We start from the raw sequence: 15,015 nt of genomic DNA, 5'->3' as shown, positions 1-15,015 counted from the left end.
GTGGGGGTAGAGGCAAGGGAGAAAGAAAGATAAAAGAAAAAGCACCAGTATGAGACTTTTCCATTTCCTGGCTAAGGACTTCGGTGGTTATATATTTATCAGTGGCTATTAAATCTAGCCTGCAGAAAACATGGGGCAATTTGGAGCAAGCAGATGGCCTTTTGAAAGGCAAGGTCTGACCTGCTTGCTGTATTCAGGTGTACATATGAAGCCTTAAAATATTTATTCAAAAAGCCCTTTGTTGAGCAGATTATAAAGATGAGATTCAATCTCTGTCTTCGAGCTAAAGCAAGAGACACAAAGCACATATATGCATGCATACACACAGCAGCAAAATGCAGTAGATACAGGGAAGGTTAGATGAGTTTTCCAGCTGAGTTAAGTTAGGGAGGAGTATTAGAGAGAAAGAACATTTTGAGCATAGACAAAGAGACAGAAAAGCAGTAAGTTACATCCAAAGAATAGCAAATAGTGATTTAACTGGAAGGGTTCTATAAGAGAATAATTGGAGCAAAGCTTAAAAGCTAGAGTAGGACCAACTACGAAAGGCCTTGACTACCTGTGGCTAACGTGCTTACAGAGTAGCTGTTGAATGTTTTTGAGCCTGGAAGTGGTAAGAGTAATGCAGTGTTTCGGGAAGAATTAACCGTGATCTGTGGGCCAATAGCTGAGAAAGAACAGAAATAAGAGACTCATAGTTTAGGTGGGGTTTTTTGTTGTTGTTATTTTTTTAAAAAGGAAGGTGGAAGGGCTTCTGATCCAAGAGAGTAACATGGGAAAAGAGAGGAAGTGACAGATGAGAAAGAAGCTGTAGAGGGGAGGATAACAAATTGATTATAGAAGAAAAGACAAAGGGAAAAGTCAGTTGTCCTCATGGTTTCAAATCTGGAATAAGGGAAAAGTTAAGGAAAACACAAATGGTTCAGTTGGGGACATAATGAACTTGAGGTCTGATATGAAAACCCCTCAGTAGGGAGTTCATGACAAACATAAGATGGCTGATGGCTGTAGATAAGCACTCAAGATTTGCTTGCCGGAGAGTCAAGGAAGCCAGGGGAATAGAGGCATACAACATAGGAGAAAAGTGAGGAAGCTCAGTTCTGCCACTTACAAAGTATTCAGCTTTGAGCATGTCTTAATTTCTGTCCTTTAACTTCCTCATTTTCAAGATGAGGATAATAAATCTAGCCCTGCCTGCTTCAAAACAGCATTCTGATGAACAAAGAAGATAATGAATGTGAAAGCACTTTGAAACTGTATAGCCCTTTGCAGCTCTTAGAGCAACATAAAAGTTAAAACCGCGGAGAAAAGCAGTATTTATAGGTTCTGAAGAAGAAGAGGTCCCACAGGAAGAAGCAGAGAACAGGAGGTTGCCTGGGTAGTGCATGGGTAAATTCAAAACAATGTTTCTGGGAAAGGAGGTATGGTTGTACTCACTTGTTCTGGGGTCAAGGAAGATGAGAACTAAGGACTCATCATCAGACCTGGTGACTAAGAGAGGAGTTTGGGGAGGGTGATCTGTGAGGAAACCAGATCTTAAGGAGTCACTGTAGTGACTGGGTGTGAGGAAGTAGCGGCTACAAGGATGGATTACAGTTTTGAGATATTTGTCTGTGAAAGGAAGGAGATAAATAGGAAGACCATAATTTAAGTATAGAATTTTTCTTAGACTTGAGTGAGGTGAATAAGCTGGTAAAAAGCTTTAATTAAAATAGATTAAATGTTTTTGTTTTGTTTTGGTGCTGAAACCTGGGAATAGATCAAATGTTTACTGCATGCTTACTGTATGTCATGCATGGGTGGAATAGTCTTGGAGAAGAGGAGGATCATCTCATCTCTTGTTCAGAATAAATGAGAAAACTCATCAAGTAGAAGGACCATGTGAGAAGAACAAGTTCAGGTGGATGGTAGCAGAGGAAGTCCCTGCCAGTTGCCTTGGTATTTTTGGTAAAAATGCGAGAAGGAAGTGTAAGGATAGAATTGATATCTTGAGAAATGTAGGAAAGTCTTTACAAACAGTTCTTCGCATGTGCAGCTTCGCCAAAATAGAACGCTTTCACTCTTTGAGCCACTAAGAGATTACATATGAGTCATAGAACCTAGTGTTGCTGTAGATTGAGTTGATAAGGAAGGGCATGGAGGCAAAATTGCCTTTGGTGTTTTTGTACTGCCTTATTCTTACCTCCCTGCTACTTCCATAACCATTTTTATCTTTAGCTTTGGGAGAACTATTACCTAAGCATTTTCCTCTGTTTATAATAAACACAATTGAACATTTTAGAGATGATAGTTTTTTAAGTTCATGTAGGAAAAAATATTTAAAAATTTTTTGTAAACTAAAATGTTTTGTTCACAGGTAACCAGATCCAGTAGTTACACAAGAAAGTCTCAGTTCCAGGTAGAAGAGGAGGACATTGAAAAGCTAGAAATTAGGTATTTGTCTTAGAGTTTTAAAGATCTGCTTTTTTTGGTGCCAAAAGAAAATCCTAAATCCAAAATAGAAAAACCATAAAAAGAAAATAGGTGAACCAAGCTTAATAGACTTCTCTTTAGCAAGATGGTTGATGAAACTTAGAGAAACAGGCATCTTATTTAAATTCATACTATCTTTTCAAAATCTGTTTTCTTTGCAGAAGTAGTCAAGGTATATTTATTTAATACCAAAGATGACCTGATTTTCACCTATTTTATTATATCTTTAATTTTCACAAATTTAATTGCTCTTTAAATTTCTTAATCTAACATAATGGATGCAAAGAATATATAGAAAAGTAATTATATATTAGCCAATTTAGAAATAATTTTTTTATTCTTCTTAACATATCTGCTGTCTAACAGAAATTTCAGTGAGGTAAGAAGTCTTGTAAGATAATTCAACAGGTGCATGTGTTTGAAGTTTGTGCTATTTAGGTCTTAAATCTCTGCTGTTTGGGAGGGCAAAGTTCTGTAAGTGCATGTACAGGTGTGGTGTTAACAGTGTGTTCATCTAAAGGGTGTATTAGTCACATGTTTGGAATGATCAGGTAATGTATTTTTTTTTAATCACCTATCTTTACATATTAACTGGCTCTAATTGAGAAAGAAACTGTAGTCTTGTGTTGGTTTCTTTTCTCAAATTCAACAAGGTAACTCCAGTTCTTACTGCTACAGGTTAAAATAAAGCCTAGACTTTGAAACTAAGAAACTTAAGTGCTTTCTTTTAGACTATTTAAAATAGTTATACTCTGTGCTTATAAAATAAAAGCTACTGCAATATTTTCTTTTCTTAGTTTAGTGAGGTATATGACAACGCTAACATCTCTTACTTTTAAGCATGTAAAATTAATGCTATAATGCAATCAAAGTGATTTGAAGCTACCTGTTGGCGTGTATGCTCTTAAACATTGTTTGCAAAAAATAAAGTTTTATTTTTAAATTTTCAGAATTGACTTGTGGAATAATGGAAACCTGGTCCAAGATATTTTCCTGGGTGAGATTAAGGTTCCTGTGAATGTGTTAAGAAATGATTCCTCTCATCAAGCCTGGTAAGAAGACAAACATTGTAGTGAACTCTACAGTAGGTCATCCCCTTTAATAAAATGGACAAGCAAATAAATGCTTACTATATGCATATTTTTAAAATTTGAGATAGAATAAGCCAGAAGTCATTAACTTTAATTGATTTGGTTATTAATTTATTTTTGCAGAAATAAAAGTACATTCATAGTTTTATGACTTGACCTCTAGTACTGAGATGTAAGAACTGAATTATCTAGGAATATTGTTCTGTTCAAAAATGAAATCTTAACTCTAAGGAGAAAATGAAAATCATTTAAAACATTGCGTAGGAGTTGCCCATGTGAGAAGATGCTTGGTCACAGATGCATCTGCAGTCCAGAAGCCTTATTAATGGTGATAGGAACTGTGGATGTTTGAAAACAGAGGATTTATGATAGGGAATCAACTGTTAATGGGCTCTAACCAGTGATTTTTTTCCTTTACCACACCCCGCTGAAATGCACTGTGAATGGCCCTGATGTTATTTTAAATGTCTAGGGTCAGTGCGCCTTGGTGGTTCAATTGGTTGAGCATCCATCCAGCTCATGATTTCAGCTGAGGTCATGATCTCAGGATTGTGAAATCAAGCCCCACATTGGGCTCTATGCTCAGCTGGGAATCTGCTTGAGATTCTACCCCTACTCCCACTCCTGAGTAAATAAATGTGTGTCTAGGGTTCAGATGTTGAGCCGATTCAGTAAATACTTTCTTGAGGTGCTCTGGTGGCTCAGTGATAGTTACTTTATTATTTTACCTATTCATGTCTTTAACAGTGACATTAAACTGATGGTAGATAAAACATACTATTAATACATTAAACTGGTGTTATTTTCCTTAGCAGAATTGATGCAGAACTATCTATCATTTTTTTCTGCCGAGAGCACTTACAAGCACGCCTGTCCTGCCCCTTCCAGTAGGTTGCCCAGCAGCCCTCATGCTAGACTTGGGTTTCCACTGAAACGGGCCTTTCTCTTTGCCTCTAAGGCCTGCTATTTAGAACTCAGTTTCAGTGCCTAGAAGAGGAGTTGGAATTGTTGGAATTAAGTGTTTATTTTATTTTTTTTAAGATTTTATTTATTTATTTGACAGGCAGAGAGGCAGACAGAGAGAGGGGGAAGCAGGCTCCTTGCTGAGCAGAGAGCTGGATGTGGGGTTCGATCCCAGGACCCTGGGATCATGACCTGAGCCAAAGGCAGAGGCCTTAACCCACTGAGCCACCCAGGTACCCCGGAATTAAGTGTTTAGAGGTTTCTTACTGTGGGCATCAATCTCATTTGTCTTTAAAAGAGCCTCCCTTGGGCACCTTGATCAGTCAGTTAAGTGTCTGCCTTTGCCTCAGGTCATGGTCCCAGGGTCTTGGGATCGAGCCCTAAATTCCCGATACCAGACCAGCAGGAAGCCAGCTTCTTCCTCTGCCCCTCTCTCTCCCTCTGCTCCTCACCCTGCTTGTTCTCACTTGCTTGCTCTCCCTTGCTATCTCTTGCTATCTCTCTCTCTCTTTCTCAAATAAATAAATCTTTAAGAAAAATTTATACAACAGGGAATAGAAACATCTCCTAATTCATTTATACTTCCATAGGTAGAAGGGAGTATACAAATGTGAATGCCATTTTCTTTTAAGTCAGAAATTAAATTCTTGGGCTCCTTTGTCATTTGTAGAGTTGTAGCATCCCCTTGTGGAATCGATGGTAATTGCATGAAAGCACAGGAAAAGCTTGCTTTACCTTCAGAATTTAAGGCATATTCTTTCTAATCTTGGTAGTAGGAAAGAGAATAATTATCAGTAATGTAATCCTGTTGTTTGAAAAGTTTCAATTTGCTTTCCTTTTTCACGTGATTTCAATTAATATTTGTCTATTATAGTCTTTTCCAGAAAACGGTTTTTAATGGTTCCAATTTAATTTTTTTCTCAGATTACAACATGATCCAATCATTCCCCCTTTCCTTTCTTGGCTTTTCAGTTCCTTAGCAATGACATATGTTATTTATTATGAAACTTATGTCAGGTGTTAGGAGTAGCTTGTTAGTGTTGAGAGTCACTCATTTTAACTTTAACCTTATAGATAGTAGAATTTTATATGATTTTCTTAATCGATAATATACCCACACAGTTCACAGTTCAAAAGATAAAAATCTTTGTCTTGTCCTAGTCCCTCAGCTAATCATTTTCCCTCTTCTGAGGCAGTCACTGTTTTGACTTTCTGGAAATATTTTATGGAATATAGTCAAATATGTATATATCCTTTTCCCTACTTTACACAAACAGGCACATACTGTATCCTGATCTGTGCCTTGCTTTTCTCACTTACCAGTGTAGTATAACTTCAGTAATTATTTGTGGAACCTTGATGGTGGTTAAGAGTGGAGTCTGGAACCAAATTGCCTTGGTTCAAATCTTAACCTTTGCCGTAACTACCTTTGTGACCTTGAACAGGTTACTCTACCCCTTGGCTTTGCCTTTCTCTGGCTATAAAATGTGAGCAGTACAAATTAGTACCTGCCTCCCAGAGTTGTTAGAGGATGAAATGCATTCATCCTCATCAATGAGACAAGCTGCAAGTGCATTGACCATGGATATAGCTCATGGCTCTCATCATTACAGTGATCGCTACTGTCATCACCATTCCTCCACCATTCCTCCATACAGAATTTCTGCATCCTTTTTGTCATGCCAGTGTTCCATTGTTTACAATGTTCGAGAATCTCACAGGCAGTCTAGTTCAATCTTATTTCACCAGTTCCTATCATTATCTTAATGTGCGCAAAACCTTTGTGTGATTGTACAAATTGGCACAATTTTCCCAAATATTCAACATGTAAAAGTGGATATTAAGAAAAGGTAGTAGAAGGACACTTGGGTGGCTCACTCAGTTAAGCATCTGCCTTCTGCTCAGGTCATGATCCCAGGGTCTGGGATTGGAATTGAGTCCTACATCAGACTGCTTGCTCAACAGTGTCTACTTCTTCCTCTGCCTGCCGCTCTCCCTGCTTGTGCACACGCTCTCTCTCTCTGTCTCTCTGACAAATAAATAAAATCTTTAAAAAAAAAAAAAAAAAAGATAGTAGATTCACATAGTAGATGAAACAAATGATTGGGGTTTTAAACATAAGCACTTTATGCATATTTGAAAATAGATTAATATTTTACTTGAGATGAGTTGGTTGTGTAGTTTGCTAATTTTGCCACCTATCTTTAATCTCCTATCTTAAGTAAAAATCCATTTATAATGCTTACTTTCATGGAACCAGAAACAGCATTCAAGTGTTAGTAGAGCTGCCTCTGAACAGTTACTCTCCAGCTTCTGAACATTACTTCATTATGTTTGTTTTCAGCATTATGAATAAATAATTGTCGTTTTTACCTGCCTACTTCAATTATGCAGACCTTGTGGTTAAAATTTTTCAAATGCTAGATTTTTTTTTCCCTATTAAGGAGCTGTCACAACAGCTGAATCTTGAGAGCATCAGGCTTACTTTTATGCCTCTCCAATTGTGAATTTAAAAAATATATGTAAAGCAACTGAATTCCACTTTCAGTTAATAATTTCTCTTTTTCCTTTTTCTTATTCTTTCAAACTAAAATGCTTTACTCAAAAACTGAAGAAAATATATTTGATTTGATTTTTTCTTTTAAATCCCTTGACCTTGTATACATGGCCATGTATCCTCATTTAACAAATCTCGAGAGTTTACTCTTTACCTCTAATTCATACAGATTACTTTGTCCACAGGGGATCCTTCAGGGTTTAAACGGCCTTTTAAAATAATGTTATAAAATAACAAATCATGTTTATGTAGTTACATTAATAAGTACATTTATCTATAGTTATTTCTATATTTAAGTGGTAATAGTTATGTATAAATCTTACATAAGTAACAGCTGCATAGTGTTTACTGTGTACCTGGCACTCTTCTAAGTGCTTTACTTATATAACCTCCTTAGAGTTGTTGTAAGGATTCAGATAGTATTGTTACACCTTATATAGAGTAATAATAAGGTAAGGACATAAGCGCAGAGAGATTAAGCGGTTTGCCCAGGGTCATACAGCTGAGATTTGGACCAGATACTCTGACTTCAAAGTTTATGTTCTTAACCAATTACTATAATAAATTTACCTTAACGTACATTTATTTTTTAAACATTTTGTTTTCTTATTTGAGAGAGACAGCGCACAAGTGGAGGAAAGGGACAGAGGGAGAAGCAAACTCCCTGCTGACCAGGGAGCTGATGTGGGACTCCATCCCAGTTCCCAGGACCCTGGAATTCTAATTTGAGCTGAAGGCAGGCACTTGACCAAATGAGCCACCTAGCTGCCCCATAAATATTTTTTATGTGTTTAAAACTCAAAAATGTTCGGGGTGCTTGGATGGCCCAGTCAGTTAAGGGTCCAACTCCTGATTTTGGCTCAAATCATGATCTCAGGGTTGTGAGATGATGCCATCTAAGATTCTGTATTCAGTGTGAAGTCTGTTTAAGATTCTCTTTCTCTTCCTGTCCCTTTGCCCATCCTGCCCATTACTGCACACATGCTCTCGTTCTTAAATAAATTAATTAAAAATGTTTTTTAAAAACCCTCAAAAATATTCACTGTTTTAAGCTGAAATCAAAGACTTGAGTGTCCCTTGCTTTATAAAATATTGTTAAAAGTTGAAGGAGCATGGGGGAGGTTGTAAGTTGAGGATATTTTGAAATTTTATATTTTTTCAAGTAGACACAGATGAGATCCTGTGCCCAGAAGGATTTCTTACCCTTCCAAAGAAACCCAAGGAAACAAGCTTAAAAAGCGAGGCAGGAGTGAGGCCTTCTGAGGTTCCTGGGCATTCTAAAGGAGTGGTACATAATAATTAGTAACTGGTGTAGCATTGCCCTAATTCCTCTGCACAGAACATCCCATGTTAGGATTATAGATCTATTTTGCTGGTAATTTGTAATTTGTGAGAGTAACAGAAGGACAAGACATACTCCTTCCTCCAGTAATTTGGAGATAAGGGAATTAAAGTTGCCTTCTGAATAAAATTCAGAAACCAAAACAAAATCTGTAAATCTGAGTAGAATATGGGGACACTGTTTAAGATTTAAAATGGGTTAGTGCATCTTAGGAATGCAGAACCAAGTTGTAACTATAATACAAGTATTTCTATTTTTATATCCCATATATGGAAAACACTAGTTAAAATGTAAGAGGAATATTGGAACAATAAGAAAGGATCCTAGAGAGGCAAACGTGGGTAGGTACTACCCATTTAAATACAATCAAGAGGGAAGGATATTCTGCTCTAGAAGCATGACTACTACCTTCATAAAACTGTTATCTTAGCTGAGAATTAAGACCACCTCAGTCTCTGTGTTGTATCTCTGTCTCACTATAGTCCCTCTGATAATATGGCATTCCAAATAGCTTACCAGTACATTAAAAAATATATTAATCAAACAGATGAAAGAATTGCATTAACACGTTTTAAAAAAAGTGTATTAGTTGCAGCAAGGAAAATAGATGAAGTGCCATGCAAACCAGTGATAGTTGTTGAGGCTGAGTAGTAAGTGCTGGGGGAGGTGCTGAGTTGAGGGTACTCTTTATTAATATAACCACTCTTCGCCCTACTTTTGTGAATGAACATTTGTTTGCATAATAAAATGTGTTGGTCACAAAAAAAGTCCAGGTATTTTAACTGCTTGGCTGTTGTATTTCTTTTCACAAATTTAGAAATTGGCTTTCTGCTTTAAAGATACCAGTCTCTATTCTCAGTCATTGCAGTTAGGTTTGCTTTTAGATAAAACTAGGTATCTGAATTTGCATGTCTATAAAACATTTACTAGATTGTGGAACTTGACCAAAGTAATGTCCTTTTCTGGATGTTTGGTGATCAGCGAACTAGACTTTTCCCTTAAAGGTACTTCTGGGTCACCTTTGCTAGTAGGCTTATATGCAGTTATTTTCTCAGGCAAATCTTTAAAACATTATTTCTCAAATGAGAGAATAGAAATTCTGAAGGCTGGGGGTGCCTGGGTGGCTCAGTGGGTAAAGCCTTTGCCTACAGCTCAGGTCATGATCTCAGGTCCTGGGATCAAGCCCCGCACCAGGCTCTCTGCTCAGCAGGGAGCTTGCTTCCCCCTCTCTCTCTCTCTGCCTGCTTGTGATCTCTGTCAAATAAATAAATAAAATCTTAAAAAAAAAAATCTGAAGGCTGGTGTTTCAAAATAGAGATTCTGCTTTCTTAGATAGTGATATAATTTCTTCTCCCATTGTCATCCCTTCATCTTTTTAAATTTTGCTTGATTATCTAGTTCCCTTTTATGTCTTTAATTATAATCTTTCTCAAAACTAATAAATATTCCATTAAATCCCCACTGCCTTCTGTTTTTAAAGTGGTGTAATGGAGAGGCCATAGGTGATAAATATCAAAAGTAAATATCAACACTAATGACACTACTTTATAAAAAGTATTCCAGGTAGTAAGTAAAGGAGGAATGATAGAATTCTAAAACTATCATTTTGGGATGCCTCGGTGGCTCAGGTCATGATCCCAGGGTCCTGGGATCGTGTCCCATATTGTGCTCTTTGCTCAGCAGAGTCTGCTTCTCCCTCTGCCTCCCGTTCACCCTGTATGTACTCCCTCTCCCTGACAAAAAACTAAAGTCTTCAAAAAAAATACCTATTGTTTTATAACCTGTGAAAGTTAATGACTCTAGGTGGTGCTTATCAGTGACTGCTAATATCACAAAAAGAGAAACAGACATTAGTGCCTCTTTGTGGTACTGTACAACACTATCAGTGAAATGTTCTTACCAGCATATCAAATTTGAATATAACCAAGCCTCTAGATCTAACTGCCAATATACAGAAAGTACAGAGAAGACAGAACATGCTAAGTGACGTCATGGAGATAGAGATAGATTTAGCATAATCCCAGATGTAGAAAATTCAATTCTAGCTACCTGATTACTTAGGGAATAGAGAGAATCTGTAGGTTAAGTATCTTGGTTAAGATACCTTGATACTTAAGTATCAACCAGTTAAAATCTATGGACCTTGGATATAAACAAATTGTAGAAAAGTATTCATGATAAAGTTTGGGAGAGTTTGAATACAGACTGGATAATGATGATTTTTAAAAGTTATTATGTAGTTATATAACCTGGAAATTGCTTTAAAATAATGCAGGAATGGGATGGGAGGAGTGGGTAGAGGTATGGCTTAAACAAGAATAGCCTTGAGTTGATGATTGCTAAAGCTAGGTGATAGGTGCATGGGGATTGAAAAGATGTACTGTCCTCTTTACTTTTGTATGTGTTGTTAACTTTTCATGATAAAAATTCTTTAAAAATAACAGATTCTGATTTTCGTCCTACAAACTCCTCTTAATTTCTAAACATTTTTCTTGGAAAATTTTAAAGCTATCTTTGTTTGTACATATATTTTATGCCTTCTATTTACCTAAAAAATTTTCATATAAATCTGATTTTTGCAAATGAAAATATTTTGAGTATAGTTACATTGTTTCTCCTTTAATAATATAAAAATCTATTTATAAACCTTCATTCACTAACTTTTTTAAAAAGTAAGTTTAGACTTTTACATATATAAGATTTACTTTAAAACAAGATCACTTATGCCTTCCTGTGGTATTTCTTACCTATTACAGCTAAATATGTGTTTCTTAAATTTAGTGAGATGTTATTTTTTATTATACATTGGATTTTAAATATTTTACTTTTATTATCTTTTCCTAAATCTGCAAGCTAATCAAACTCATTCAGCCCCTTTGAGATCTTATTTTTTTTACCTTTAGTTTACTTTAATTTTTACTTTTTGCTTCCCAGATAAAAGTCTGTTTATAGCTTTCTAGTTCAATACATAACTGATATTATGCCTCTGAAGATTGATGGTTGGCTACTTATAAAGTGTCCTAACCTTAAATACTAAGTTGACTTTTTTGGTTTGGGTTTTGTTTTTTGTTTTTTGTTTTTTGTTTTTGCAGCTTAACTGTTTATTTACCTCACCAACTTGGATGCTCATTATCATCTCATGTAGTCAGTTGTATTTTTACTTTAGGTACTTGTTACAACCAAGGGACAATGGAAATAAGTCATCTAAAACTGATGATCTGGGGTCTCTTCGATTAAATATATGTTATACAGAAGACTATGTGCTTCCATCAGAGTACTATGGTCCTTTGAAAACGTTGCTGCTAAAATCACCAGATGTTCAGGTACTTAAAAATCTTAAGGGTATGATTTAATATGAAATGGCTAATATAATTCTGTAAATGATGTAGAAAATATTTCAGAGTATCAAGTTTTATTAAAATGGGATGTGTGTGTGTGTGTGTGTGTGTGTGTAAAATTTATCTAGACCACAGTACTGTGATTCCAGGACATGCTTGAAATTTTCATCTCTGAGAAAAGTTAAAAATTTAAGTATTGTTCTATACAACAGTAGTAGTCAGTAAATATGCTTGAATAACTTATACAGGCTAGTGATTGGACATTTAGTCATATTGCCTTGATTTTGTGCTTGTTTTTTGCCTTTCTATATTCTAGCCGATATCTGCCTCAGCTGCTTACATTTTGGGTGAAATTTGTCGAGATAAAAATGATGCTGTTTTGCCCCTTGTACGACTGCTGCTGCACCATGATAAACTTGTTCCTTTTGCCACTGCAGTGGCTGAATTAGACTTGAAGGATACACAGTAAGAGTTACATTAAAATGTTAATTATGTGTGTTGAGATTGGATTTTAGTTTGCCAAATTGTTTTTGTAATTTCACTTCTTTTGTGTTGACCAGCCTTACTGAATAGGATTCTGAAAAGAACTGCTTAGCAAGAGATAAAAGGCAGTTCTTTAAGTTAGCAAACAGAATCTACCAACAGGAACATTAACAGTTAATGAAGGGTTTTTTTAATTCAGTGTCAAAATTTCCTGTTACTCATCTTTGCTGCTGCTTGTAATGATTCACGTGTCACAGATTAAGTACTAGGTCAGAAGTTGGGTTGGGTTTTTTTCCTTACCCATTATGTATCACCCCTATATACATATATGTGATACCATGAAAAGCAGTCAGGTGGCTTTCCAGTCCTGTCATAGCACTGTTTCATACACATACAAACATTCTACTTTTGTAGTTCATTAATATCATTTGCCCTTTTTTTTTTAACTTACTATTTTGGATAAATAGTTTTGGTAAGTTTGAAAGGCCTAATGGCAGCAAGTTTTTTTTTTTTCTTTAATTTAAATTCACTTAATTAACATATAATATATTATTGGTTTCAGAGGTAGAGGTCAGTGATTCATCAGTCTTACATAACACCAGTACTCATTACATCATGTGCCCTCTTTAATGTCCATCACCCAGTTACCCCATTCTCTCCGCTCCCTCCCCTCCAGCAACCCTCAGTTTGTTTCCTATGATTAAGAGTCTCTAATGGGGGGGACGCCTGGGTGGCTCAGTTGGTTAAGCAGCTGCCTTTGGCTCAGGTCATGTTCCCAGCGTCCTGGGATCGAGTCCCACATCGGGCTCCTTGCTTGGCAGGAGCCTCTGTCTCTGCTTGCCACTCTGTCTGCCTGTGCTCGCTCTTTCCCTCTCTCTCTCTGACAAATAAATAAAATCTTTAAAAAAAAAAAAAAGTCTCTCTAATGGTTTGTTTTCCTCTCTGATTTTGCCTTTTTTCCCCCTCTCTTTCCCTCTTATCCTCTGTTTTGTTTACTAAATTCTACAAATGAATGCAGTCATAATGGTAATTGTCTTTCTCTTATTTTGCTTAGCATAAAACCCTCTGGTTTCATTCATGTCATTGCAAATGGCAAAATTTCATTCTTTTTGATAACTGAGTAGTATTTCCGTGTGTGTGTATGTATGTGTGTTTATATACACGCCACATCTTCTTTATACATTCATCTTTGATGGACATCTGAGGTCTTCCCATAGTTTGGCTATTGTGGACATTGCTGCTATAAACATTGGGATGCACGTGCTCCTTCTTTTCACTACATTTATGTCTTTGGAATAAATACCCAGTAGTGTAATTGCAGGGTCATAGGGTAGCACTATTTTCAACTTTTTGAGGAACCTCTATACTGTTTTCCAGAGTGCCTGCACCAGCTTGCATTCCCACCAACAGTGTAAGAGGGTTTCCCTTTCTCTGCATCCTCCCCGACATCTGTTGTTTCTTGAGTTGTTAATTTTAGCCATTCTGACTGGTGTGGGGTGGTATCTCGTGGTGGTTTTGATTTGTATTTCCCTGATGCCGAGTGATGTTGAGCATTTTTTCATGTGTCTGTTGGCCATCTATAGGTCTTCTTCATCTTATATCTTGGCAGCGAGATTTTTAAATGTATGGTAAAGGGGCGCCTGGGTGGCTCAGTGGATAAAGCCTCTGCCTTCAGTTCAGGTCATGATCCCAGGGTCCTGGGATTGAGCCCCGCATCAGGCTCTCTGCTCAGCGGGTAGCCTGCTTCCTCCTCTCTCTCTGCCAGCCTCTCAGCCTACTTGTGATCTCTGTCTGTCAAATAAATAAATAAAATCTTTAAAAATAAATAAATAAATGGATGGCAAAAATTACTAAAATTATATATATAGCCAAAGTTATATATCTTATGTTATGGATTTCACAGCGTCTGTTTACTGCTCTTGGTTTCATCTTATTTCTGTTTGTATTTCAGAGATGCAAACACAATTTTTAGAGGAAATTCCTTGGCTACCCGATGTCTGGATGAGATGATGAAAATAGTGGGAGGGCACTACCTGAAAGTCACATTAAAACCTATTCTAGATGAGGTACGGGCTATACCTCTGATAATTGAAGTCTCTGTGGCCTCGTGATATAGCCTCTCTTTCATCAAGTGACCTAGTGATAGGGATGATACACCTGTTCATGTATTACTGAAAGAATAAGATTGAACCTTTCAGATGTACCTTTCCATCAGTGGATTTTTACTGAAAGGGCACGTTTAGTATAATCTACATAATTTTGGGGAGGTGTTACTGATTTCTTTTCTTTTTCTTTCTTTTTTTTTTTTTTAAATTGCTGTTACTGGATTTCAGTTTTAACTAGAGTTTCAAATACATGAGAAATTTGATAGTTCTTTTGCAGTATGTATATATTGTTTCTGGATTGGAGATACAAACTTTGTTATGGTTTTAATTTTTATAATTGTATTAGGAAAATAGTTATTTTCATTTTGCCAAATTATTTATAAAAGAGCATTAAATGAAAAATTAATCTGTCTTCCAGATATGTGAATCCTCAAAGTCCTGTGAAATCGATCCTATTAAATTGAAAGAGGGAGATAATGTAGAAAATAATAAGGTAAGTCCTTGTTATCTTTATAACTGCCTTAAAATGGGCTTTCTGCCAAACATAATCTTCCATAATACTATATGTTAGATGTAGTGCTTTTTTATTCTTTACTTAATGCTTATACTATTAGCATTTCCTGTGTCTAGTTTTTAGAATGTTGTTATTTCGTCATGGGGTTTT

At 36.3% G+C, this 15,015-nt stretch overlaps 1 protein-coding gene across 6 annotated transcripts in view; it reads left to right on the top strand.

Moving 5' to 3' along the window:
- Positions 1–15,015, top strand: part of RASA2 (RAS p21 protein activator 2) — a 142,125-nt gene that overhangs the window by 83,156 nt on the left and 43,954 nt on the right. For all 6 annotated transcript variants that reach the window (XM_059163909.1, XM_059163908.1, XM_059163913.1 and 3 more), the window contains exons 8-13: positions 2,357–2,433; positions 3,423–3,524; positions 11,592–11,748; positions 12,080–12,228; positions 14,198–14,312; positions 14,770–14,844. In XM_059163909.1, the coding sequence (XP_059019892.1) occupies positions 2,357–2,433; positions 3,423–3,524; positions 11,592–11,748; positions 12,080–12,228; positions 14,198–14,312; positions 14,770–14,844 (675 nt within the window). The remainder of the gene's footprint in view (positions 1–2,356; positions 2,434–3,422; positions 3,525–11,591; positions 11,749–12,079; positions 12,229–14,197; positions 14,313–14,769; positions 14,845–15,015) is intronic.

Source organism: Mustela lutreola, chromosome 2 (assembly GCF_030435805.1).
Source record: "Mustela lutreola isolate mMusLut2 chromosome 2, mMusLut2.pri, whole genome shotgun sequence".
In the NCBI taxonomy this organism is placed as follows: Eukaryota; Metazoa; Chordata; class Mammalia; order Carnivora; family Mustelidae; genus Mustela; species Mustela lutreola.
Note: the sequence above shows the minus strand (reverse complement) of the source record. Positions and strands in the feature narration are given on the sequence as shown.